The sequence below is a fragment of the Erpetoichthys calabaricus genome, chromosome 11 (genome assembly GCF_900747795.2).
Source record: "Erpetoichthys calabaricus chromosome 11, fErpCal1.3, whole genome shotgun sequence".
Lineage (NCBI taxonomy): Eukaryota > Metazoa > Chordata > Cladistia > Polypteriformes > Polypteridae > Erpetoichthys > Erpetoichthys calabaricus.
Window position 1 is genome coordinate 154,369,315 of NC_041404.2, and position 25,398 is coordinate 154,394,712.

General features: G+C 37.2%; 2 protein-coding genes across 2 annotated transcripts in view; one reads left to right on the forward strand and one right to left on the reverse strand.

The window, feature by feature from the left end:
• usp7 (ubiquitin specific peptidase 7 (herpes virus-associated)) overlaps positions 1–5,256 on the reverse strand; it is a 115,265-nt gene extending 110,009 nt beyond the window's left edge. The window contains exon 1 of the mRNA XM_028814377.2: positions 5,118–5,256. The gene's annotated coding sequence lies outside the window, so the exon portion shown is untranslated. The remainder of the gene's footprint in view (positions 1–5,117) is intronic.
• Positions 5,257–11,754: 6,498 nt separating this feature from the next.
• On the forward strand, positions 11,755–20,403 carry hapstr1a (HUWE1 associated protein modifying stress responses a). The gene is made up of 4 exons (XM_028814379.2): positions 11,755–12,215; positions 13,351–13,431; positions 17,096–17,371; positions 19,066–20,403. The coding sequence occupies exons 1-4, from the start codon at positions 12,020–12,022 to the stop codon at positions 19,305–19,307; spliced, it is 795 nt and encodes a 264-aa protein (XP_028670212.1). The 5' UTR covers positions 11,755–12,019; the 3' UTR covers positions 19,308–20,403.
• Positions 20,404–25,398: the final 4,995 nt, after the last annotated feature.

Below are 25,398 nucleotides of genomic sequence, written 5' to 3' on the forward strand. Positions count from 1 at the left end.
GTTTTGGGTCATTGTCCTGTTGCAGCACCCAAGATCGCTTCAGCTTGAGTTGACGAACAGATGGCCGGACATTCTCCTTCAGGATTTTTTGGTAGACAGTAGAATTCATGGTTCCATCTATCACAGCAAGCCTTCCAGGTCCTGAAGCAGAAAAACAACCCCAGACCATCACACTACCACCACCATATTTTACTGTTGGTATGATGTTCTTTTTCTGAAATGCTGTGTTCCTTTTACGCCAGATGTAACGGGACATTTGCCTTCCAAAAAGTTCAACTTTTGACTCATCAGTCCACAAGGTATTTTCCCAAAAGTCTTGGCAATCATTGAGATGTTTCTTAGCAAAATTGAGACGAGCCCTAATGTTCTTTTTGCTTAACAGTGGTTTGCGTCTTGGAAATCTGCCATGCAGGCCGTTTTTGCCCAGTCTCTTTCTTATGGTGGAGTCGTGAACACTGACCTTAATTGAGGCAAGTGAGGCCTGCAGTTCTTTAGACGTTGTCCTGAGGTCTTTTGTGACTTCTCGGATGAGTCGTCTCTGCGCTCTTGGGGTAATTTTGGTCGGCCGGCCACTCCTGGGAAGGTTCACCACTGTTCCATGTTTTTGCCATTTGTGGATAATGGCTCTCACTGTGGTTCGCTGGAGTCCCAAAGCTTTAGAAATGGCTTTATAACCTTTACCAGACTGATAGATCTCAATTACTTCTGTTCTCATTTGTTCCTGAATTTCTTTGGATCTTGGCATGATGTCTAGCTTTTGAGGTGCTTTTGGTCTACTTCTCTGTGTCAGGCAGCTCCTATTTAAGTGATTTCTTGATTGAAACAGGTGTGGCAGTAATCAGGCCTGGGGGTGGCTACGGAAATTGAACTCAGGTGTGATACACCACAGTTAGGTTATTTTTTAACAAGGGGGCAATTACTTTTTCACACAGGGCCATGCAGGTTTGGATTTTTTTTCTCCCTAAATAATAAAAACCATCATTTAAAAACTGCATTTTGTGTTTACTTGTGTTATATTTGACTAATGGTTAAATGTGTTTGATGATCAGAAACATTTTGTGTGACAAACATGCAAAAGAATAAGAAATCAGGAAGGGGGCAAATAGTTTTTCACACCACTGTATATATATATATATATATATATATATATATATATATATATATATATTAAGGATCAGTTTTTTTGTGAAGCAGCCTTAACACAGCTTTTCCACTGTTTTATAAACGAACGCCAAGGAAGGAGCCTTTTTATTAAATGCAAGGGTTCTTCGCTTTTTTTTTTTTTTTTTTTTTTACGATTGTTATAGTTCTGTTTGTATACCATGTTGTCAGTTCAGCACTCCGGTTGTAATATGACCAAGCTGTGCAAGCACACTCTTGAGAATGCAACGTACAGTTGTACAGGATAAAAGCAATCTTGCCTGAAATCAATGGCAACCTTTTGTAGGTCTATGAACTTAATTTAAACTTTAGGTTACCACGGTGCTTTCTTTCTGAAGTACCTGCACTCATGAATATGTGTGTATGCGTCAGTCGCTCAAATCCCCGCGCTTCGCACTGGCGAAGTACTGCTTTTAAATTTTTATTAAGAAGAAAAGAAAACCTTTTTAAATTGAGAGAAAATATACCAATAACAATTTCTTAAGGATCTGTTTTTTTGTGAAGCTGCCTTTACTCGAGTGATCACTTCGAGCTGACTTGCTGGCTAACCATAAGCGTTACCTGGTAGGTAACCACCCATACAATCACATTGTGAATCAGACTACGAATGCCGTGAATGTAATTACCCCGATCTACATGCTGTCAAATAAACGAACCACACGCTGTGGCGCAATTTTAGGGGCTTCGCCTCTAGCGCTGACGTCTGAGGTTCGATTCCCGTAAGGGAGTGAAGTGAGTGCTTCGCACCGGCGAAGTACTGCTTTTAAATTTTTATTAAGAAGAAAAGAAAACCTTTTTAAATTAAGTCTTAAAAAGAGCTGTAAAGATATTGACAATAAGCTACGCAAACGCACCAAGACATGCAAGCGTTTAAATCAAGGATCGAGTCGAAAAACACCATCCCATAATATTAGTTAACGAATAACACATTTCTATATGTATTGTAAGCATACAATACAACTGATAATATGTTGCGCTTATTTCTCTGGTGTACCGACATTTTTGCGCGTTTAACGGCTGAAATCTAACGTGGTTTGTGCCCTTCAGAATGAAAACAGTTAGCATTTACCTTTTTAATAAAAGGCAAGCTTTTAAGCCTGAGAAATCACCCCGTAAATGCACATGTTTAATTGCACATGTGTTAATATGTATGCTTACACAGTATTAAAAGACACTCAACAACGTCATTTACCTTTGTTCCCGCGTTTGATAAAAGGCGAGCTTTTAAGCCTGAGAAATCACCCCGTAAATGCACACGTTTAATTGCACATGTGTTAATATATATGCTTACACAGTATTAAAAGACACTCAAAAATTAACGTCATTTACCTTTGTTCCCGCGTTTGACTCGTGCTGTAAATCTCTCCCTTGTTTTTAGTTCTCGTGATTACGTAGGAGGCGTGATGACGCGATACGTGACTCCGCCTCCTCCATTAGAGTATATGGACAAAAAACAGGTTCCAGTTATGACCATTACGCGTAGAATTTCGATATGAAACCTGCCTAACTTTTGTAAGTAAGCTGTAAGGAATGAGCCTGCCAAATTTCAGCCTTCCACCTACACGGGAAGTTGGAGAATTAGTGATGAGTGAGTGAGTGAGTGAGTGACTGAGTGAGTGAGTGAGTCAGTCAGTCAGTCAGTCAGTCAGTCAGTCAGTCAGTCAGTGAGGACTTTGCCTTTTATTAATTAGTATAGATGACTAATTTTAAATCTACTGCTGTACTTCATACATTTAGTTAAATATGTAAAAGTTTCCATCTCCCTCTCTCTCTCTCTCTCTCTCTCAATTTAATATTATTACAACCTCCACATGAAGGTTGCATGGCTTATTCTTTTAGTCTGCCAGCATAAATTATACACTTGAAACCATAGTTGTGATTTATGCAGCTCTTCAAACATTCATGTTAAAGCAAATATGTCAATCATCTAAAGATGTAGACAGAAATTTAAAGAATGAAGAAGAATCACTGACGTTAAAAAGGACGGCAAAGAAAAATAAAAGATAAAATAAAGGGTCAAGCTAAGTGCCATTAGTTTAATTTTTCTTGTGTTGAAATCTTCTCACTTGATTTGTGAAGTGCCAATGCTGTAGTGCTTACTGTAAAAGATGCTTTATTATGCCCAAGTTCCACTTTCATTTGCATAATGTAAGATGAAGAAGCTGCAGAAACTCAGCCCTCACGAGTGAAGCATAAGCTTCTTTAGAAAGGTCATATGTGAAAGTATGGTGGTCTCTATTATATTTTAAACTGAAATTTTCAATATTTCAATTGAAAACATATACTGTAATCTTAAATTAAAACTAAATGTATAATATGAACTTACCATTTTGGTTGTAGCTGACATTTGCATTTTAGTAATGTTCTCTTATGCTATAGTGAAGGTTTCATCCCTGGCTCAAGTGTCTTTTCTTTTCATTTAATCTTTTATTGTCTTTTATCATTTTACAAATTGTGTTTGTGTTTTAACCTTTTAATATATGCTAATTTTGTATTTACTAGTCAAGCATCCAGCACTAATAAAATGTGCTAATTCCAGAGTTATAGAATACATTTCAGAGGTGTCAGCTAATCCAAAGAATTACCCTGTGAAGTGGATGTGAATCCAAACTAGAGGAGGTGTTTTTTTGGATAAACTATCAATTCTTTCAGTATTTACTATTATGTTGTGATTACTACTAACTACTGACTGACTGTAATGAGGCAGCAGCCAAGATGACTTAATGCAAATTAATTTCTTCAAGCAAAATCAATCCAGATTGTATTGTCTTAAACATAAAGTCTCTGCCACCTGCAGTATTTTTATTTATTCTTGGAATTTTAAAAAGGATATCTATCTTGGAGGTGGCTAAATCATCATGACTTCATAAAGAAGAAGGACTTTAAATCATCGTTAAACTTAACTGGAAGCCAAAAAGTGATTTAACAACTGGAGTTACACTATATGATTATACTTCTTAGTTCTAGTTTTACTGGCCTGTTTTTAATTAACTGTAGATTAGTAAATGAACTGTCTGAACATCCTGCTAATAACACATTAAGATAGTAAATTTTGCTCATAAGAAGGGAACAAACTAACTTTTTAGTCATCATATTAAGAATTCATCTTAATAGTGCAATTGTCCTTAGCAATTCAAAGATGATGTGTAAGAGTAATGACTAAAGTTTAAATCACCATCAAACCTGCATAATTGTTAAAGCGTATTGATTTAACTGTCATGAATACTGCCATGCCATTTTCAGATATTGTGGGGTTTAAATTCAGTCCCAGTCATATGCTCACAACATGTAAAACGCAAGCATTATTGCCAATATATTGTTAAATACTTCCGGAAAATCAGAGCAATGCACGCAGAAGAAATGTGATCATTTCACATCTGAATTATAAAACACAAGTAATACGATTTTTCCACAGATGTTTTTATACAGTTTGTTAAGGTTCAGAATTGGTCGCCATAGACACTCAGTCTATTATAAACTTTTTATATCCATTCTCCATGAACACGAGATTAAAAACTTTTTCTTGCCATCACTACAAACTACATAGGGCAATTAATATATAAAATATTGTTTTTGAGTGGATTATACCTTGAATTTGGAATATTAATAAGGTTAGAAAGTGTAAAAATATGGCAACTGAATTTTAAAATAGTGTCTAGGCTAACATCTAAACTTTGGATTTATTAAGATAAACTAAAAGACAAACATTATTTAGTATTGCCTTCCTGTTTAGCAAGTTACTACCCCTGAAAGAGCTTCAGTTTTTTCAGAATTTAAATACTGTGGTCAAGTAAAGTAATGCAAGTCCCACAAATAAATGTTGGAGTGCCAACCCAGTTGTCCCTGTTTAATTCAGTCCAAGGAAATATAACGAAAAGGGCTGCTATGCATGCCAGTGAAAATAACAACAAAAAAAGCCAAAATAGAAAAGCCACCAGTCTAGAATAATGGGATACCTTTCTGTTTCTCAGGTTGTATGGAGCTCCATCCTTCAGTGCAGTCTGTTCACAACTAACCACCTCCTTCTGGCAGCTGCAGGCTTTAGAGGCGGGAAACCAGAAGGGGCAGAGTCAGTTGCCCTTACTGGGTGTCTTCTTAGTACTGTGGAGGGAAGAACAGAGGAAAAGGTTAGCACAAGCACCCCGTCTTGGCCCACAGTGGTAGTACCTGTTTCAGATGAGCCTGGGGGGTGATCCACAAACGTGCATGCATAACAATAAAAATGATTATAATTCATACACAGCTTACATGAGTAAAGCAGTTAGTCAAGGATGGAATTGAAGAAGTTTTATTTGCTTTCAATTAGTAAATTTAGCTAAGTGTCATTAGCTTACAAATGACAGATAATACTCTATTTCTGAATTAAACTTTCTAAAGGCAACATATATAGAGAAAAGAAAATTGGTCCCAGCTCTGAACCACGAGGGACACCATGTCTAACTGGAATGGAGGAGTATTATCTTCAGAGTTCTACACATGTTGAAAATGATTTCGTAAGTAAACAAAGAATTCCAACTAAAAACAGTGTTTGATGGGCCAACTAAATACTCAAGGCTGCATAGTAGAATGCTATGATCTTCAAAGCCAAAAGCACCACTAAGTGTTGAAACAGTAATGGTGGCATATGTGGCATCAGAGGAGATCAGAGTATCCTTAACAAGAGTTAAACCAGTTTGTATGCTGTGACCATGGTAAAAGTGAGACTAAAAGCTCTGATTGTATGGTTACAATTTTATCTCTAACTTTGAAATCAAATAGCAAAATGGTCTATAATTTTAAACAATATTTGGAAAATAATGCTGATATATCTACTTCAATATAATAAGTACTGCATTAGTTTACTCATTACTTTAAAACGTAATTGGACTACATAATGCACGTTAGTTTTAACTCGTTACTCCCAACACTGCTCCCGAGATTGTGCTGCTGAGCTTAGCACTTTATGTGTATGCAAAGCTAAGACATGTGCAGGCTAACAGAGTGCAACAGACTTGCACAGACCATAAAATCCATAAGTGTAACACAATTAAGATTTAACACATTTCCTTGTGGAGAAACCCACATATGATAATCTGGTTTCTCTAAATGTAATAAGGGTATGCCATTAATGGCATTTTGGAAACTTAGTTTCTTTGAATAACCAGGTTATTAAAAAGCATGCACACACACTCATTGAAGTAGATAAATGAAAGCATTGTTCACAATTAGGGTCTTGACTTGGGTACATTTTTGGATAGTCTGAACCTAGACAGATATATGCAATTTTAGATCGATTTGCTCAACTTGATGATGAATTAATTTTTATCCAGGAGTGAATTTCATTCATTAATCACAAAATCTAATGGTACTATCTTGGCCCAATGTTATCCCAGATTATCTATGGTTGCCCTCTTTTGAAAGCACTTTTAAAATGTGGTGATACTCATATCTTTATCAAAGCTAGAATACATAATTGTATGCAAGGTATGTAATAATGGAAATGTTTTAAGAAAGGTTAATTGCAATTGCAGGATATGTAGACATACATTGGAATGTAATGAAAAAGACATAGTTTGTGAGGGTATTTATTATGAAAAAATCATTTAAATTATTAAAATTACTAATGAATTATTAAGAGTTCATTGTTTATTGTTCCAATTAATTGTTATTATTAATATTATCTTAACTAATGTAAAATTACAATATTTACAATTGAAATGGTTCTGTTTACTGGGTTCCAGTCATGTTCAGTCACTATTCAGGAAGCAGAAATAGGGGTGGTCCATTCCTACAAGTATACTGTACTTGGCAGTCCACATCAATGACAGGTTGGACTGGTCTTGTAACACAGAGGAACTATAAAAGAATGGGCATAGCAGGCTCTGTTTTCTTAGAAGGCTACGTTTAATGTGGGTAGTGACATACTTCACACCTTCTCCAACTCTGTAATGCACTGTATGATTTTCTACACTGTGGTGTGCTGGGCTGGCAACATCGCTTCAAGAAGGGCCCACTGAATCAACAAGCCATTTAAAAACAATACGCCTGTATAATGCCTCACTGTGACTGTGACTACCAAGTCAGAAATTTTTCTTTCTTTTTAGTCATTCTGTTGTGTGTTCACACTGTACAATATCTATCTATCTAAAGAGCTTCTGTAAAAATCCAAATTTTCCCCTTGGAACATTCCCCTTTTGTAATTATGATTTCTAGTCATATGACTTTCTCAAAACAGGTAAAGAAAATTAATTTGATCAAATTTTAATTCACCTGTAATTCTATTCGAGGGAAATATCATCTTAATCATATTAATGCTGAACGCTGATCTTATGTAGAAATTCTCCAATATTTTTACAGAAGTCAATGTGGAAGTTAAAAATATGGATGAGTAATGTAAAGCACAATTCCATCTGCATAATGACAGACTTTTTTGTTTCATGTTCTTCGCTTACAAACACTTGAACCTCTACTGTTAAGGTTAGTTAGCAAATGCAAAATGATCGTGAGTGATTAGATCACTGTCTGAATCCACGTTCTGTCTGACTTTTTTTAATAAAGACAGTATTTTATACTCTTACCAAGAATTTAGAAACCAGCATAATATTAGAGCTAATCTTTAAGATTTTTTACACAATTACCACTATTTTGTAATGACTTACTGCGGTGGGTTGGCGCCCTGCCCGGGATTGGTTCCCTGCCTTGCACCCTGTGTTGGCTGGGATTGGCTCCAGCAGACCCCCGTGACCCTGTGTTCGGATTCAGCGGGTTGGAAAATGGATGGATGGATGTAATGACTTACAAAATCGCACTACCTATATTCTCATGAGAGGTTGGGAGCATGCGCTGATTATGATTGTGAATTTCCCTTTGGGATTAATAAAGTATCTATCTATCTATCTATTACAACGCGTTGCCGCACCCACTACACGACGAACCACCCGGATTAAGATCCGACTGCAGCCATGTAACGGGTGACACCTCAGCACCACACTTAATAGTGTGAGTTTTTTTTTTTTTACAGTTGTTGGACTGCCAATCTTGCCATCAGCCCCCAGGTTTTCCTTGAAAGTTGGAGGACCTTCTTGCAGGGCTGGATGCAGATTAACAGACTGAGAAAAATGATCCAATTCTGTCACTAAATGGGGTTCCATTTGGGAGCATAAATCGGAAAATAGCCTGGTGTGTGCCATATAAATGTTTTCTAACAAATAACGTCAAATACGTCCACTTCAAATTTATAAACCAATCTTACCTAAATAAACAATAAATTCAGAATTATAATATTAATACATCTCTAAAGAGTAGATTTTATAAAAGGTAAGATTAATATCTCTCACAACTTTTTTTACTGCTGCACCTATTGTTAAATATTTCGGATATATTTATATTACTTTCTCGAGCGACTAAAGAAATCTACCCTATTCTGTTTAAATTCAGTTATTTTTTCTGTTTATAAATTTGAAGTTAAAGTGATAGAAAATATAGGAAATGGGCTTTCCTCACCAAGTAAACATCACATACAGTACATAAGTCTAAATTTCAGAATGTTAGAGCTTCTACAGGTGCTGGTCATAAAATTAGAATATCATGACAAAGTTGATTTATTTCAGTAATTCCATTCAAAAAGTGAAACTTGTATATTAGATTCATTCATTACACACAGACTGATGTATTTCAAATGTTTATTTCTTTTAATGTTGATGACTATAACTGACAACTAATGAAAGTCCCAAATTCAGTATCTTGGAAAATTAGAATATTGTGAAAAGGTTCAATATTGAAGACACCTGGTGCCACACTCTAATCAGCTAATTAACTCCAAACACCTGCAAAAGCCTTTAAATGGTCTCTCAGTCGAGTTCTGTAGGCTACACAATCATGGGGAAGACTGCTGACTTGACAGTTGTCCAAAAGACAACCATTGACACCTTGCACAAGGAGGGCAAGACACAAAAGGTCATTGTTAAAGAGGCTGGCTGTTCACAGAGCTCTGTGTCCAAGCACATTAATAGAGAGGCAAAGGGAAGGACAAGATGTGGTAGAAAAAAGTGGACAAGCAACAGGGATAAACGCACCCTGGAGAGGATTGTGAAACAAAACCCATTCAAAAATGTGGGGGAGATTCACAAAGAGTGGACTGCAGCTGGAGTCAGTGCTTCAAGAACCACCACACACAGACGTATGCAAGACATGGGTTTCAGCTGTCACATTCCTTGTGTCAAGCCACTCTTGAACAAGTGACAGCGTCAGAAGCGTCTCGCCTGGGCTAAAGACAAAAAGGACTGGACTGCTGCTGAGTGGTCCAAAGTTATGTTCCCTGATGAAAGTAAATTTTGCAGTTGATTACATCTTGCCTGAAGAAGGGGCCTGAGTTGCCTCGAAAGCTTGCATATTGTAATCTTTCTAGTTAGCCAATAAAAGGTGTCATTTTGCTTGGCTTTTCTCTACATTCATAATGGCTAACACGGTACAGCACCCTAGTACTGCATTTCCTTTGGAAATCAAGGTCCCAGAGTCTGGAGGAAGAGAGGAGAGGCACAGAATCCACGTTGCGTGAGGTCCAGTGTAAAGTTTCCACAGTCAGTGATGGTTTGGGGTGCCATGTCATCTGCTGGTGTTGGTCCATTGTGTTTTCTGAGGTCCAAGGTCAACGCAGCCGTCTACCAGGAAGTTTTAGAGCACTTCATGCTTCCTGCTGCTGACGAACTTTATGGAGATGCAGATTTCATTTTCCAACAGGACCTGGCACCTGCACACAGTGCCAAAGCTAGCAGTACCTGGTTTAAGGACCATGGTATCCCTGTTCTTGATTGGCCAGCAAACTCGCCTGACCTTAACCCCATAGAAAATCTATGGGGTATTGTGAAGAGGAAGATGCAATACGCCAGACCCAACAATTCAGAAGAGCTGAAGGCCACTATCAGAGCAACATGGGCTCTCATAACACCTGAGCAGTGCCACAGACTGATCGACTCCATGCCATGCCACATTGCTGCAGTAATCCAGGCCAAAGGAGCCCCAACTAAATATTGAGTGCTGTACATGCTCAAACTTTTTATGTTCATACCTTTCAGTTGGCCAACATTTCTAAAAATCCTTTTTTTGCATTGGTCTTAATTGATATTCTAATTTTCCGAGATACAGTACTGAATTTGGGACTTTCATTAGTTGTCAGTTATAATCATCAACATTAAAAGAAATAAACAAATGAAATACATCAGTCTGTGTATAATGAATGAATCTAATATACAAATTTTACTTTTTGAATGGAATTACTGAAATAAATCAACTTTGTCATGATATTCTAATTTTATGACCGGCACCTGTATTACATTTTTCTCTATGGGCGTTAAAATGTTAGAAATAGCACTAAGAAAAACTAGTAAAAACACAAAGGCAATACAATCGAGCAAGATCTGAATCCGTTTTTCACGTAACGGTTCAGCTATTGTGACTCTTGTATGTAAATAATTTTTTTGTTTGTTTTTATACTGCGTTAACTGCGGTGGGCTGGCACCCTGCCCGGGGTTTGTTTCCTGCCTTGCGCCCTGTGTTGGCTGGGATTGGCTCCAGCAAGACCCCCGTGACCCTGTAGTTTGGGTATAGCGGGTTGGATAATGGATAGTGGATGGATGGATGGATTCTATGTTAATGGGCAAATTGTTTTACTAATTTATTTTAATACTGACTCGACAAAAAAAGAAAAGAACATGTATGAATGGAATATAAAATGGAAATGGAATATAATAATTTAATCCAGACAGATATATCGAGTCCAAAAACTTGCTCAACATATGAAATACTCACTCGACTATGTCAAAGTCTGTTTCTGCATTTTACAGCGGTTTCTGTGTTCTGAACTGAGAAGTTCTTCTGCTGTGGAGATGTCTACGTTGAATACGTGGAAAATTTGATAGTAATTGTCTGCATCTCAAAAATCCCTTTTGATATTTGAAATATTATAAGGAGGTAGTTCTTGATACCGCTGTTCTGACTGCGATTATGCTCTCTCCAAGGCAATATCACAACTCCAGCTCACAGGAAGCGATTCTGTTATAGTATTTAAAGGGAGGTAAGGAAGGGCTCCTAACTGCTGCGTCAGCATTTGTAATTTTGTTATTATTAAACCTTTTTACACGTTCATCATCTTTTTTTGAACTTGTTTAATAGAAAGCAACAAACACATTCCTTTAGTTGTTTTGTTTCTTTTTAAATACTCAGCTGATTCCAGCGCAACCCTACAGAGATGAGCACACAGCGATATTCCTGTGATAACGCCACACAGCTGAAAAGAAGCACGTGGTACGGTTGTTTCTCACCGGCGTCCAGATAGCGTCACTACCGGCCACCTGACGACATAACTACGACACAGTGGCAATAGACAAAAAAAAAAGGCTCAGCGACAACGATTCTGCGTGGAGTGGCTGCTCCGCCCTTTCCTCTCCACCTCTTCAGCAGGCAAGCCGCAGTAGTCTCCTTCGTGACGTATTTTAAGGACGTTACATTTGGCCAATTAGATCTCGTTTTTCAGTTCAAAACCAAATCTCACGCCAAGATGGGAGGGCGTTATCTGTCTCGCAGTCAATCGTTGTGTTGCATGGGTGGGGGCAAAAGACGTAGCAGGCTAGATTGTTCCAAGTGTATAGAGTCGGGCTGATGTTGAAATCGCTCAGTTTGTTTGAGTCTGCGGCGAAAGTTAGGTTGTGTACGAGTTGTGCCAAACAATAGATGTCAATGAATCGATGAAGAATTTTTCCTTTATGATCCCACCACGTCCTTAAGAAAACCCGTTTTTTTACGTGTGTTTTTGAAAGTTTAACTAAATCAGACAAAGGAGAGGAGGAAAAAAAGAAACCTTATAAACGATTAAACCCCTGCAATGGAGGATAAAAAGGAGGAGGGGGAGTCGGAGATCCAGGAGCACGGCCCGGAGCATTGGTTCTCGAAATGGGAGAGGCAGTGCCTGGCCGAGGCCGACCAAGAGGAGACGAACGAGGAGGAGGCCGAGCAGAGTCCGCAGAAACTCTGGCATCTTTTTCAGAACTCGGCGACAGCAGTTGCACAGCTCTATAAAGGTCCGGGAGAACTAACGTCGACGATGTTTTAACCTCTCTTTGTATCCACAGTCCAGTTTAACTTACTTAAACATATTAGTTGCAGTCCTTTAACACGTATCCGGCTCAGTGGAGCTACAACGAAAGTCGGCTTTATTAAAAGGAATCCTTTAAAAACATTTCTTTTATTATGTTGCGGGTGAAGCGCAGCAAAATGGCGACAGGGATTTTCACCGGACTTGTTTTCCGAGTGAGATTTGGTTTGGTCCAGTTCGCAGCATACATCATATTTTGATTCCTACAGCTTCGATTTTATTGAAATAATCAAAACAATGTTTTTATTTAGAAAACATTAAAGTAAGAAATGAACAAAATGGCGATGTCCTGGGAGGAGTCTCCGGACAGAAATAACTGTAATCGAGATATGCGCATTCCTCGTTTGTCAAACGGAAATTACGCCGACCCACCCAACGCAGATTGTAGCAGCGAAGCGAATAATTGCGGTTACAGTTGCTATAATCAAATACAGTTTTTATTAAAAAGTGACTTATAAAAATAACAAATACCGACGTAAAACAAAATGGCGAAGGCACCGCACGGCCCTATCCGATGGCTGGTAGACGCATTTGAGACGGGATGGGTGTGGATGGGGAGTCGCATGACTGGGGGCTTTTAACCGGTTTTGACCCCAGAGTTACAGGAAAGGGTTTTTTGTGTTTTGTTACAGGAATGTCTGATTTACGTTTGACTTCGGGTTTTTTTTTGTCACTTAAACGCAAAGGAAAATACTGTTAGGAAATGAGAAAGAAACAAAATGGCGAAGGTTATTCCGTTGCGAATGGGATTTTTGTTTTTGATAGATCGCTTAAGCTCACCCTGTTAGGTAGTGCCGCGATGTATTTTCGATTGTCTTTTAGCTCACGAAAATGGACAAGGCAATTAATCTCTTTTATAGCGCCCCTCTACTGAATGCCCCCCTCCCTCCCTCCCCGTAGAGTCCGTAGACTCGTTGGAACAAAATGGCGAAATCTTCCGTCTAATAGATTGATGACAAACTGGTGCAGGTTAAGTGGGGGGTTCGTTTTAATAGTGTTGCATGTGTCTACTTCATTTTAAAATAAGCAACTAACTCGAAATATTCTGTTTTCTCTAATAGATCGGGTGTGTCAGCAGCAGGGACTCTCCCTTTGGGTGCCTTTTCAGAATGCTGCCACGGCTGTCACCAATCTCTATAAAGGTAAACGTTTTGTTTAATGTAACTGTTTCTCTGATCGCTTCTACATTCCCATTTTTCGAACTTAATTGTCCAGAGGTCACAGAGCAAGTTTTGTCCAAACGTCTGTAATACGTGGTTTGTTGGAGGCTTTTGCATTAGTACTGGTTTAGACAACAGCACCAGACAGTATCAAGCCATGGCATTTTTAGTAGTTTCGTTATAATTCCTCGACTGTGCCCCAATTTTTTATCTGATATACGCTCAACGATAATGTTACGGTCGGCCTCGGCTGTTGCCAGGAAAAGCCTGTAATAGACAGGACACCTACGGGTAGTTTGCTGGGACAAAAGGTGTGGCGCTCCGTCAGATGCTCAGAGCCGTCAGTTTAGTGGTGCACCAGAGATGTCTTTTAAAACACGATTGTTTATTGGAAGGTCATCCTCATTGATGCTCATCAGATTTTTTCCTCACACCTTATCTGTAATACAGCATAAAGATCAAAATTTTTTGTTAGGTGAATAACAGTTCGACGTGCTGTTTGTTTCCTTAAAGTAGTTTGTAGAAATATTGTTAGAAATCAGTTTTAAGCGATGTATTGTGAATTTCCCATTGGGATTAATAAAGTATCTATCTATCTGTTTCTAGGTGTAAAATAATACCAAGAGATTTAATGTAATGTCTGAAAGCCTGTTCGGATTGCTTATCAAACAACTTGTTTTTGTGTGTATTGGGAGCTGTCTCAACAGGATTTAGATTTCAAGGGTTCATGAAGGAGGTATTTGCGTTTTAAAAAATCAGGTGAAGTAATTGTTGGATTTATTTATGTCTGTGTGGGTCAACTAAGTAATTGTTGTTCAACTGGGGGTGGGTTTTTCTGTTATGTAATTCTTGTATTTTCAGCAGGATGTTGGCTTTAGGAAATGGGTATATGTTTAAGTCAAGTGGGCTTGTGTATTGCCCGGGCAATGTTTAGATCATAAATATAACAATGTTATTACAGAGGGAGTAGGTAATTTTTACAAAAGGGAATGTAGGTAGAACAAGGAACAACATCTGTACCAATCAATACTATCAAAATGTCAGGTTTACAAATTGTTGGGATTATTTCTCTTCCTGCTTGTCAGCTGTAGACTTGTTCCGTGATGTTCTCTATCTGGCAGTGGAATTTTCCCTAAAATTCTAGGATGACGGGCACAAAAAAAAAATCCCAGCAAAAAGAGTAACACCCTAATGGTTGAGTCTTAAGCTTCAAAACATCTGTTCAAGTAGCTTTGGAACAGTATTGGATGGCATTGTTTATCATCACTGTTCCCAACTTGTGAAGGGTTCATGGCTACTGCTATAGTTTGTGTAACAGGTATTTTGTAAACATTTAGAGTTTGTGACTTAAAAAGGTAATTCAGGACTTTTTTTGTATTTAGGACTGTATTTCTTAAACATCATGGAGTTGCAAGATTTTAAGGTGCAGCTCCCATCATTTCTATTTGGGAATTTGTATCATGTAACAGCAGTTCCCTGTGTGGCTAAATACTTGACATTTGTGCAATGTTTGCCTCGAAATAGCTTCTCTATGTTCATTCAGTCTTGTCAAGTGACAGCTGGTAACCACCATATCTTTATTATTAATTGGCTACTGCATTTATCCAAGGTGACTTGTAGTATTTAAGAGAGAATTGATTGCATTTCTTTAGTTTTTTCAGTTGGAACACAGGCAGGTGAAGTGTCTTACACATGGTGACACAGTGTCATTAGCGGGATTTGAACTCACAACCTCAGGTTTTTAATGTCTAAAGTTTAAAAGTTTTAAGCCCTGAACCACTATGCCACACTACCATACGTAACTAATGTTGTCATGTCTTTGGTTTGCTCAAGTCCTAAGCTTTGATGAAACATTTTCAGGGTTCCATAAGGACATAACATGGTCATATGCGATTAGTTCATGTAGTACCTGAGAAATTTGACATACAAAAGGAGACCAAGTGCATTTATTTGGCTAATAGCTAAGCTCTCCCAGTATCTCATCCAGATACTTGAAGGTTGTTCACCTTTCTGCTTTAGCCCCAGGTCTTGATTTGTTCCAGATTCCCACATCTGTTTATGTAATGAAGTGCTTCTTGGCTTCAGTCTTAAATGCACTTCCCCTTAATTTCACACGTGGCTTTGTGTACGTAATTCACCCTTAAGTTGAAAGAATTCTGCTAGATCTACTTTATCAATGCTTTAGAGAATTGAAGACTTGGATTAGGTCCTTGTTCAGTCTGTGCTCCTAATGGCTAAACTGGTTTAATTATGTGTCTGTCCGAGTACGACATGTCCTTAAGTCTCAGATGTACCTGATTGCTTTCCTCTGTAGAGTTGCATGTCCTGGTATCGTGTTTTTTTTTTTTTTTTTGTAGAGTGGGGATTAAATCTGTACACAATACTTCAGGTGCAGCCTCACCAGTACGTTATATAGTCTAAGCATATTGTCCTTAGGTTATATCTTAAAAACTGTTGAATATAAATCAATTTATTTGCCATTTTAATTGCTTTTGCACATTGATTAGATGATTGTTGTCAGTGTAAACCCCTAAATCCTTTTTAGTGGTTGCTTCCAGTATGACAGTTTTCTCCCATCTTCTATGTTGTAATTGATGTCCATTTTGCCTGCATGTAGCACTTTGCAGTTTAATATAGAAAAGTGCATTTTTTAAGTGTTTGCCTAATTGTGAGCTTGTCCAGTTCTTGTTACAATTGGTGTTTGTAATAGAAGCCATACTGACTTGAGGCAGTTTATTTTTATAATGTATGTATTTTAATTAAATGCCTAATTTCTGCATTTATTCCTGGGAGTCTGAGCAAGGCATTAGCTTGATTTAAAGCACAGTTTGTCTGTTGTAGTTTAAGAAAGTATATTTTTAGGTAACAATAAAATGAAAATATTTTCCGTCCAAAGCATTGTCTTTACACTGTAAGCTGTTCTCAATTTCTTGGTCAAGTATGAATGCAAATGACTAGGTGTCTTGAAACAGGATGCCTCATTTCAATATTGTAGTTTCAGTCATGCAAAAGGGAAGATTTTTAAATTGGTGCCATGTTTATTTTTGAAAGTACAACTTATTAAAGTAAACATGATCTAAATGTTTTTAAATATGTTAAAAAAAAAAAATGTTTAAATTTTTCACCTACTTATTTTTTTTTTATTTAACTGATCTAAGCAAAATTGGTAGCCGTTGTGATGCTTGATCCAACTTTTGATATAATGTTGGAGAACATGCTCTGCAGTTGTACTTTTTCATTGAGAGATGTATTCAAGGAGCACACATTTTGTTGTGCTGGAATGTGGGTATTCTTTTGTGTTTATGATGTTGGCCTTTCCAAGCATTTGGTCATTTTTGTTGCTTATAATGCTTTTATAACCACAAAATATTCCTATTTTGGGATAAGAAAAGACTGTACTACCAGACGAAGAATTTCCAGAAACATGTTGCTCAATGTTTTTGTTTAAAATTTCACATGAATTCGTAAAAGCATAAAACCAAAGTTGTTGTATTTATTTGATTAATCATATAAAAATACTTTAAATCAAGCGCTCTGACTTTCATATAGTTACATAGATACATATTTCAGTTACAGACTTTATGGTAAGTAATGCCTGATGCATTTATGGTACATTTACATGAAATGTGTTTTGTTTTTTTTGCAGAAAGCGTGGAGGCTCATCAAAGGAGTTACGATTTAGGGATTCAAATTGGTTATCAACGAAGGAACAAGGATGTGTTGGCATGGGTGAAAAAGCGTAGGAGAACTATTCGTAGAGAGGACTTAATCAGCTTCCTGTGTGGGAAAGCTCCTCCTCCAAGGACTACTAGGGCTCCTCCAAGACTAACTGTAGTGTCACCAAATAGAGCACCTTCAACAGAAACAAGTTCATCTGTAGAGACTGATTTGCAGCCTTTTCGAGAAGCCATAGCCTTGCATGGTAATTGTTTTTCCCCCTTTTTAAGGCTCTTGAATATGTTTTGGTGTGTTGATTTGGGTTTCACAATGTCATGTATTTAGTTTTGGTATAGCTAAACTACTATTTCTTGAGAATAAAAAAGCTGACTAATGACTTGCAAACTACATGGAGAAATCCCTGACTTCCTGTTTTTGTCAAATGCTTTATTCATTTAATATAGTTAATAATTAAGCTGTAAAAGGAAATAAGTGTTCCTCTTCTGTTGCCAGAAAGAGTGATGATAAACCATAAAACTATTAAAGTGCTGCTCTGCTAATATCTTACCACATGTGGCTACATATACTTTTCAGAATCCAAATGTCTGTTGCATTTTTATGCTTATGGTCATTTTTATTATTTTTTTTTAAAATACTGGTCAGTGCATTAAATTCACACACAGTGCCTTGGTTGAAGGTTTGGAAAGAAGTATGCCTTCTCCACTTTAATGTTTAGTGTATGACTGAAATGGAGTTTGTTAGTCTTTATGAATATCAGAACTTGATTTGTCATAGCAGAGATGATACAGGAAATGCTGTTGGCATGGGGAGAAGGTGGTATCAAGATTAGTACTGCTGATTCTGTTCCACTTCCTGCTAGTGTGGCTCATGTTTTCCCTCTGTCTGTATTCCCTCTTCTAAAAAAGACACGCATGTGCTTTTAATGGGCATCTTCATCAGTGATGGTAAATTGGACAGGCGTGGCTGTATGTGCAAGTGAAAGGGACGTTTTGGTCTTTCCCACTTGTGTCTGATGGTATTAGAATAGGTTTTACCATTCAGCAAGTGGGTTTGGAAAAATGTGAATATAATCAAGTTCTGATATTTTACTAGGAAAAGTAGAAACTGTAATGATTTTTGCATAAGCTAAATATAGTTGAATTAGGGATTTTATGTTCTGAATGTTTTGTTACATGGGATATAACACTTTTGTGGAGGCTTTCTGGTTTGAGTAACCCTGTGAAGTCTGTAATGGCGTAAAGAATATTTATTTCAGCTTGGTAGTAGTGCATGCAAGTGTTCTAATTTTTGGGAGAGATGACTTCTTTACCAAATGGTGTGTCTTGGCCTTTCTGGCAAAAATGTGTTGTTTCTAGTTATAATCTTACCACCAGCCATTTGTGTGTTTCTGCTTTATAGTAAATTATTACTAGGTGAATATCTGAAGATTGCCCCTACTACTAATGTGAATGTACTTGTAAAGTAAACAGATGTTTGCAAAATATGGGTCAGGTAAATGTTCTATATATACAGTATGTGTGTGTGTGTGTGTGTGTATATATGATATAAATTGGAGAGTGAGATGATGACTCAGCAGTAGTCGCCCAGCATAGCTGAGAGCCAAAAGTGCATTTAGTAAAATGCTTCTTTATTCTTAAGAGCACATGTCTGTAGTGTATGTATATGTGCGTGTATATATAATATAATAATTGGACTCTGGAAATTGGCTCGAATGCAGATTCTGGAGAAAAAATGTTTACAAAATTGCCTTAAGATGGCACTGTAAATACTGTCATGTATCAGATGCTTGGCTTACCTAAAATGGAATTATAAGATTGATTAGACTTTAACAGTACAATTCAGCAAAAATAATGCACTTTTAAAGAATTTCAACACCAGTCATCTTTAAGTCATGTAAAAGATTTTAATTTTATTTAATTGGCATTCTTGTTTTTTCAGGTCTTAGTGGTGCAATGGCAAGTATAAGTGTGCGATCAAGTACACCAGGATCTCCTACACATGTAAGCAGTGGTTCTAATCCTAGCCGCAGAAGAAATGGACTTCACGATGTGGACTTAAACACTTTCATATCAGAGGAAATGGCACTCCATTTGGACAATGGTGGCACTAGGAAGCGGACCTCAGCCCAGTGTGATGTCATCATAGATTCACCAACTCATAAACGCAATCGAATGATCTGAGCTTGATCTTTGACGTGCACTGTGCTGCTTAAATGCCACTTAATCCTCAACACTTTCTTGAAAAGAAAAAAAAAAAAGAGGGCCATCAGAACCTTTTTTCTCATTGGTTAAAATGAGTGAATTCAATAATGATTGCCATAAAAAAAAATAATTGTCACATTATGTTCTGTTTAATAATGGCTGTTTTCCCAGTTATGAAGTAAAGGACATTTCTTTTTCTCTAGAACAATCATTATAGTTTGACAAGTTATAAGGCTAAAGTGACCTTACATGTAATTACAAAGGGTATCATATGTTTTTTATGTAAACACATATTACCCTTCAATGTTTTGACTGTGTTGAGAATGTGTCAGCATTATTACAAGGTAATAACTGTCACATTCGACATGGCGATTTGTTAGGTACAGTACGAAGCCTTTGGGAGATTTGTTGGTTTGTTTTTTCTTGCAGCTGCACAGCTTTTGTAGAGGTTTCTGTTTTGGTCCCAGTTTGGAGGTTTGTGGGAATATCTGGGTTTAATTGGTCTGATAAAGCTGCTAAATCTGTTTGAAATGTGGCGTGGTGCTATGATGGTTAATAATCAATATTTGGCCAAGAATCAATGCAGGAATCGTTATTGGATTCACTTGTGTATTTAGTGCTCCAAAGCAACAGTATCAAAATTATTCCTCCGTGAATAGCCTCTTGGAATCCTTAATTTTTGTCAGTTGTTGGTTAACAATATGTAATGTGCATACGTAACATTTTTAGGTGCTGTTACCAGTTATATATTTATATATATGGTGCATATTGTCAAAAGTGCAAACCATCAAATTGTCAACATGGACAGTTCATGTATTGAAGCAACACACTGTGGTAGATTTGTCAGCCATCTAACTTTTTTAGAAGCAAATAAAAAATGTTAAATTGCTCATATTGAACAAAATTAACCTTTGATTTCTTCATTAAATTTTCAAAAAAAAAAAAAAAATTAGCATTGCCCCCATGTCCATATACATTTAAGGTTTGCATTTCTTGCTTATATGCAGCACCTTGCCATTTCTTATAATTTTTGCTGTGTAATTTTAATTGGTAATAAATCCATAATATATACAAAGCTTTTTTCTTTCTTTTTTTTTTTTTTCTTTTTAAGATTTGTACTTTAAAAGACATTAAAGGAGCACTAACTGTTGTACAGTAATGGAACCTAACATTTCTGATGATTCAGTAAATTTTATGCAGTGAGTTGACTTGAGAGATTTTCTCTGAAAAGTGATGCATATTAAGGAAACATGTAAAAGGAGTTAAAAGTAAATGCGACCAATATTGAAGCAAGGTCAGTTTCTGAAAGTAGCAATTTTTATGTCTAGCAAATGTTTACAGTGAGATTAATTTGAAAACAATTCATTAATACAGACTATATATCCATGAATACATTGAGTTGCTACGTACTTATCAGTGTAAATATGTTGTTGCTGTTTCTCAACGTTTAACTTGTATGGGTTTGTTTTGATAACTTTTTTTATTTAAAAAAAAAAAAATAGCATTGTGTTTGTTTTACAATATGCAAAGTAAACTATTATGCCCTTAACTTTTTATTTTGGGATATGAAGTGTGTTGCTTTTGTCTCCCCTACCCCCAACCTGATTCCAGCTAAAAATGGAGTTAAATTATAGTTAGAAATGTTTAAGTCGGACATTGATAGCAGAGTTTGATATCAATCAATAGTGTCTTGAATTTTAATAGGAAAGTAATTAGAAATGCGCTGAAAAGCAAATCTGTTTGCCATTAACAGAATATCAAATGTTGGTAATGCAAACTTTCATTCTCCTGTGGTGTGAGAGAGAGAGGACTGTGTTTTATATACTGTAGATAAAGCGCCCAGGTTTGAAGCAACACACTGACTTCCAAATTTTGAAAATTCACACTGGCGCTGTATTTCCAAACATTAGTGTGGCAATTGCAAACGGGTCTGGAGGTGTGCAGGAGAGAATTTATTGTTTGGTGGGGAGCTGTGTGTTGCAAAACTTACCCATGTCTTTGTTTGAATAACGGATGTAAAAATTTTCATTTTTTTTTTTATATAGTGAGACAAGTCTGAATAGCAACTTGAGATGAGCTCACATAAAAGGAGTTTAATTTTTTGCTTAACAGATATTGACCGTTATTATTTGGTTCTATTTTAATTGCTCTGTGTAGTGGGGTCACGAGGGCCAAAGTAGCTGCAGGTTTTTGTTTCGATCCATTTTTTAATTTTATTGAGAAGTCGAGTATTGCTGTTGAAGCACTTAATGACACAAGGAAAGACTTTTTGTTGCTTCTTTCTATAGTGGTCTGTCTTGTCATGGTTCCCTACCCTTAATTTGGTTATTTTTAGTCTTTAAACAGCTGTATGCACTGTTAGTGGCTCCTTTTATTGGCAATGAAATGCAAATGACAAAAGAACCAGCAGTTCTCAATTTACACCTGTGCACATTGATCATAAACTAGCAGGCTTAATAAAATATTTGGAAGGAAACTTGACAAAAAATGTGAAGGGCTGAGAATTTCTCGTCCACTTCAGACTGAAAATCATGTTGGAAAGGAAAACCTCTACAATATAAGAAAGAATGACCTGACATACCAGAATGAAAACACTAACAACTCCTAAAAATGTTAAGATGTGTTCCTGGCAACGATTGGCTTCTAATTAAAGCATTCAGGTTGGAACAGACCCTTAGTTTAAAAGCCCAGGCTCAAATAAATGGAAGTGAGAAGTTTTGATACTGGTGGCTGAGTGCTGAATTCAGCTCTTCAGTGTTTAGCAATACAGTGTCCGAATGTGAGTGACTTTACTACGTGTTTACTACTTTTGTTTGCTTGATGTTTTCATCTCATTATGCGATGGTAGTTTATGATTCTGATGTATGTGAGACTTTGTTTTTTGAAAAACACTATTAGGCTTTTAGTTTAACACTCACTAAAGATGGGTTTCTAACCGGTTATAGAGTACCTTGGTCTGTTGCGGATACTTGAACCAGACATAAACTGGCTCATTATGGGACTTGCTTTTTTTTTAAAATGAAGTTTGATTCAATCCAGGGCTATAATCAAATGCTTTTATAGTATGGCACATGATATTAACATCTTATATTTAAAAGTTTATAAAGGAAGTTCCAGTGTATAATAATAGCACAGATAAGACCATTTGTTTTGTGAAGTAGGCAATACCTTGCCTTTCTTTAAATGTGATATTTTGCTTACATAAGAAAGATGTGGTTTAGTTCTGAGAGTTTTACAGGAGGAGTTTTTATTTATTTTTTTTTTTGAAACCAGTGGGGATTACAAAAATGGAGGCTGCATGTGCTTACTTTTGAAATGTGAACTCCTGGTTTAGGATCGGGCTTAGAAAAGGTGATGTTGAATATGTCTGCTTGTGCCTCGAATATTAATTGCACAGATTTCTGTTTGCAAACCATGTGAAATTGCTAGTAGGAAATTTTAAATCCAATGTGTATTGGAGGCAACTGCAATAAAGACTGCATCCCTGTCTTTGATTGGTTGAACAAATATTGGCAGATTATTGTAGGAAGTCTCCAGATTTGTGCATAGCGGAGGTCTTGGCTCTGTGAAGTTCAGTTGTCTACGCTGTACAGAACTGTTGTATCTAAGTGGTTGGGTGATCCCCCTAAAATATTAGCATTGTTTCAGTTCAATACATCTTTATTGTTCATCTTCATGACTGTTATTTCGCTTAAATTGACGGGAATGTAAGAGAACGGTAAGTCGTTTTGGAAAAAGTCTGTTAATTTTTTATATGGTTATTTTACAGAGGCTTATTGCCAACTGTAGCTTATTTAATGGTTGGTTTATTACGAGGAGAAAAGAAATTTTGTGAAACAAATTCCTATATAGGGATAAAGCCAAACTCTCTGCTTACAAAATTGTGGGATTTTTGCCATTTTTAAGTTATGATCAGTCATTTTTAAAATTGCTGATTTTTTTTTATATAAAGTGGATCCATAGCAGTTTAAGAGGTGAATTATTTTAATGGAGGAAAACCACAATTCTGTGCTTTGTTGGCACTTCTGTGGTTTGATGTTTGCCACACTTTATTTTTGAAACCCTTGTGGGGCTCTCAGCTCTACAAGACACTGCCATAGCCTAAACGTTTTTGCTGTTTATGAGTACAGGTGACGCCCAATGCCACATCGTGTGTTTATTTTCCCCAGAACTTCTACTTTTTATTAAAGCATGAGGATCTGTGTAACATAAACTTTACTGTATGTTCTCTGAGGCAGCACATGTAGTTTTTCCACTGTGGCTTAAACTGCTGCACACAATGTAGCAAATTTGTAAATCCGATTAGGTGGTTTTAATTCATTTCTCCCTTTTTAAGACCAAATGGACCATTTCCATTAAATCTCATCTTCCCCTTTCAGTTCTGAATCCAGCAAGCAAATCAAAACTGACGGCTCCAGATGCCTGTGTGAAAACCTTGTTTGCCCAGCCATCCTCTTCATGCATCTTTTGTGCCCTAGTTGTTCAAATTTGATTTTAAGAATCTAACCTGACATTACATGGTAGGAGTTTGAAGGGAAGAGTTTTACTCGGGGAAGCTTCTGTGCCAATGTGTGCCTATGGGCACTGCAAGTTGGTGTTGGATTTATGACTTTAAAAAAGGAACTGTCATCCCTGATGTTTGATTAGTACACTGTGAGTGCTTCAGTTAGGTTGATCTCTGGGTGAATGTTAAAATGTAAGTGAAAACTGCTCATTGCCTTTCAAGTGTGCACCGATATACAGAATGGACAGTTATGTTTTCAGAGCGTTACACGCAAGCTTATTCTTGAGTAATTGTATACTTTGTGAATGCAAAACGTGAATGGTTTACTCTAGCCGTTTTACCTCTAGTGGTTCTAACGCCACCTCCATGCTTGCTTGTCTTTGTTTCTACCATTGGTGACTTGAGTTTAGTGCAATTTCTTGCTGCAACCATGTCATCCTGTGCCAAAAGACATGGAATGGATGGATATGTTGGTTTTCAGAATGTTTTACTAATTAAGAATTCAACCCTGAAACCTTTTAACTGAGTACTTTGTAGAAGCCTCTGGGGCAGCAATTGTAGCTTTGGGTCTTCTTGGGTAAGTCTCTCTATCTTTGTACACCTGGATTGAGGCTGTTTTGTGCCATTCTTCCTGGCAGATATCCTGAACTCCACTCGATTGGATGGGAAGAGTTTGTAACCTGCCATTATTCTGGTCTTTCCACAGATTTTCTATGGGGTTTAGGTCTGGGCTTTGGCATAATCACTCAAGAACAATCAAGAGACTTGTCCTGAAGCCATTTTAAGGAAATGGGCTACCAGGCTGGTCTATCACTTTCTGCTTTTATTTATTAACAGAATTCTGGGGCACTCAAGGGTTCTCAGATTTGACTTAGAGCCAAGACAACACACAGGAGTGACTCAATACTTCAGGTCATTGTTACGCTAAAAGGTGAACCGTAGCCACAGTGTGAGGTTGCAGGCCCACTGGAGCAGGTTTTCTCTTTGTATTTGTATGTGTCTGTACCTAAAGTCTGAGCAGGAATTGTATTTGTATATGTCCTTACCTAAAGTCTGACCAGTCTCCCTGTTCCTGCCACTGAGAAGCACCCCCAACTTCCTGACCATCGCCTGGTGATGAGCAGTGCCTGGTCTTCCCCAGTGTAGCAGCTGCAGTTCTGTTTTTGGCTCCTCAGACCAGAGACTCTTACAGTGGTGTGAAAAACTATTTGCCCCCTTCCTGATTTCTTATTCTTTTGCATGTTTGTCACACAAAATGTTTCTGATCATCAAACACATTTAACCATTAGTCAAATATAACACAAGTAAACACAAAATGCAGTTTGTAAATGATGGTGTTTATTATTTAGGGAGAAAAAAAATCCAAATCTACATGGCCCTGTGTGAAAAAGTAATTGCCCCCTTGTTAAAAAATAACCTAACTGTGGTGTATCACACCTGAGTTCAATTTCCGTAGCCACCCCCAGGCCTGATTACTGCCACACCTGTTTCAATCAAGAAATCACTTAAATAGGAGCTGCCTGACACAGAGAAGTAGACCAAAAGCACCTCAAAAGCTAGACATCA

What these genes read in the sequence shown, in the direction of transcription:
- hapstr1a (XM_028814379.2), top strand. Translation starts at nt 12,020, where the DNA reads ATGGAGGATAAAAAGGAGGAGGGGGAGTCGGAGATCCAGGAGCACGGC. An exon ending in AGTTGCACAGCTCTATAAAG is followed by an intron (nt 12,216 to 13,350) that starts GTCCGGGAGAAC and finishes TTTCTCTAATAG; the next exon opens with ATCGGGTGTGTCAGCAGCAG. An exon ending in AGAAGCCATAGCCTTGCATG is followed by an intron (nt 17,372 to 19,065) that starts GTAATTGTTTTT and finishes TTGTTTTTTCAG; the next exon opens with GTCTTAGTGGTGCAATGGCA.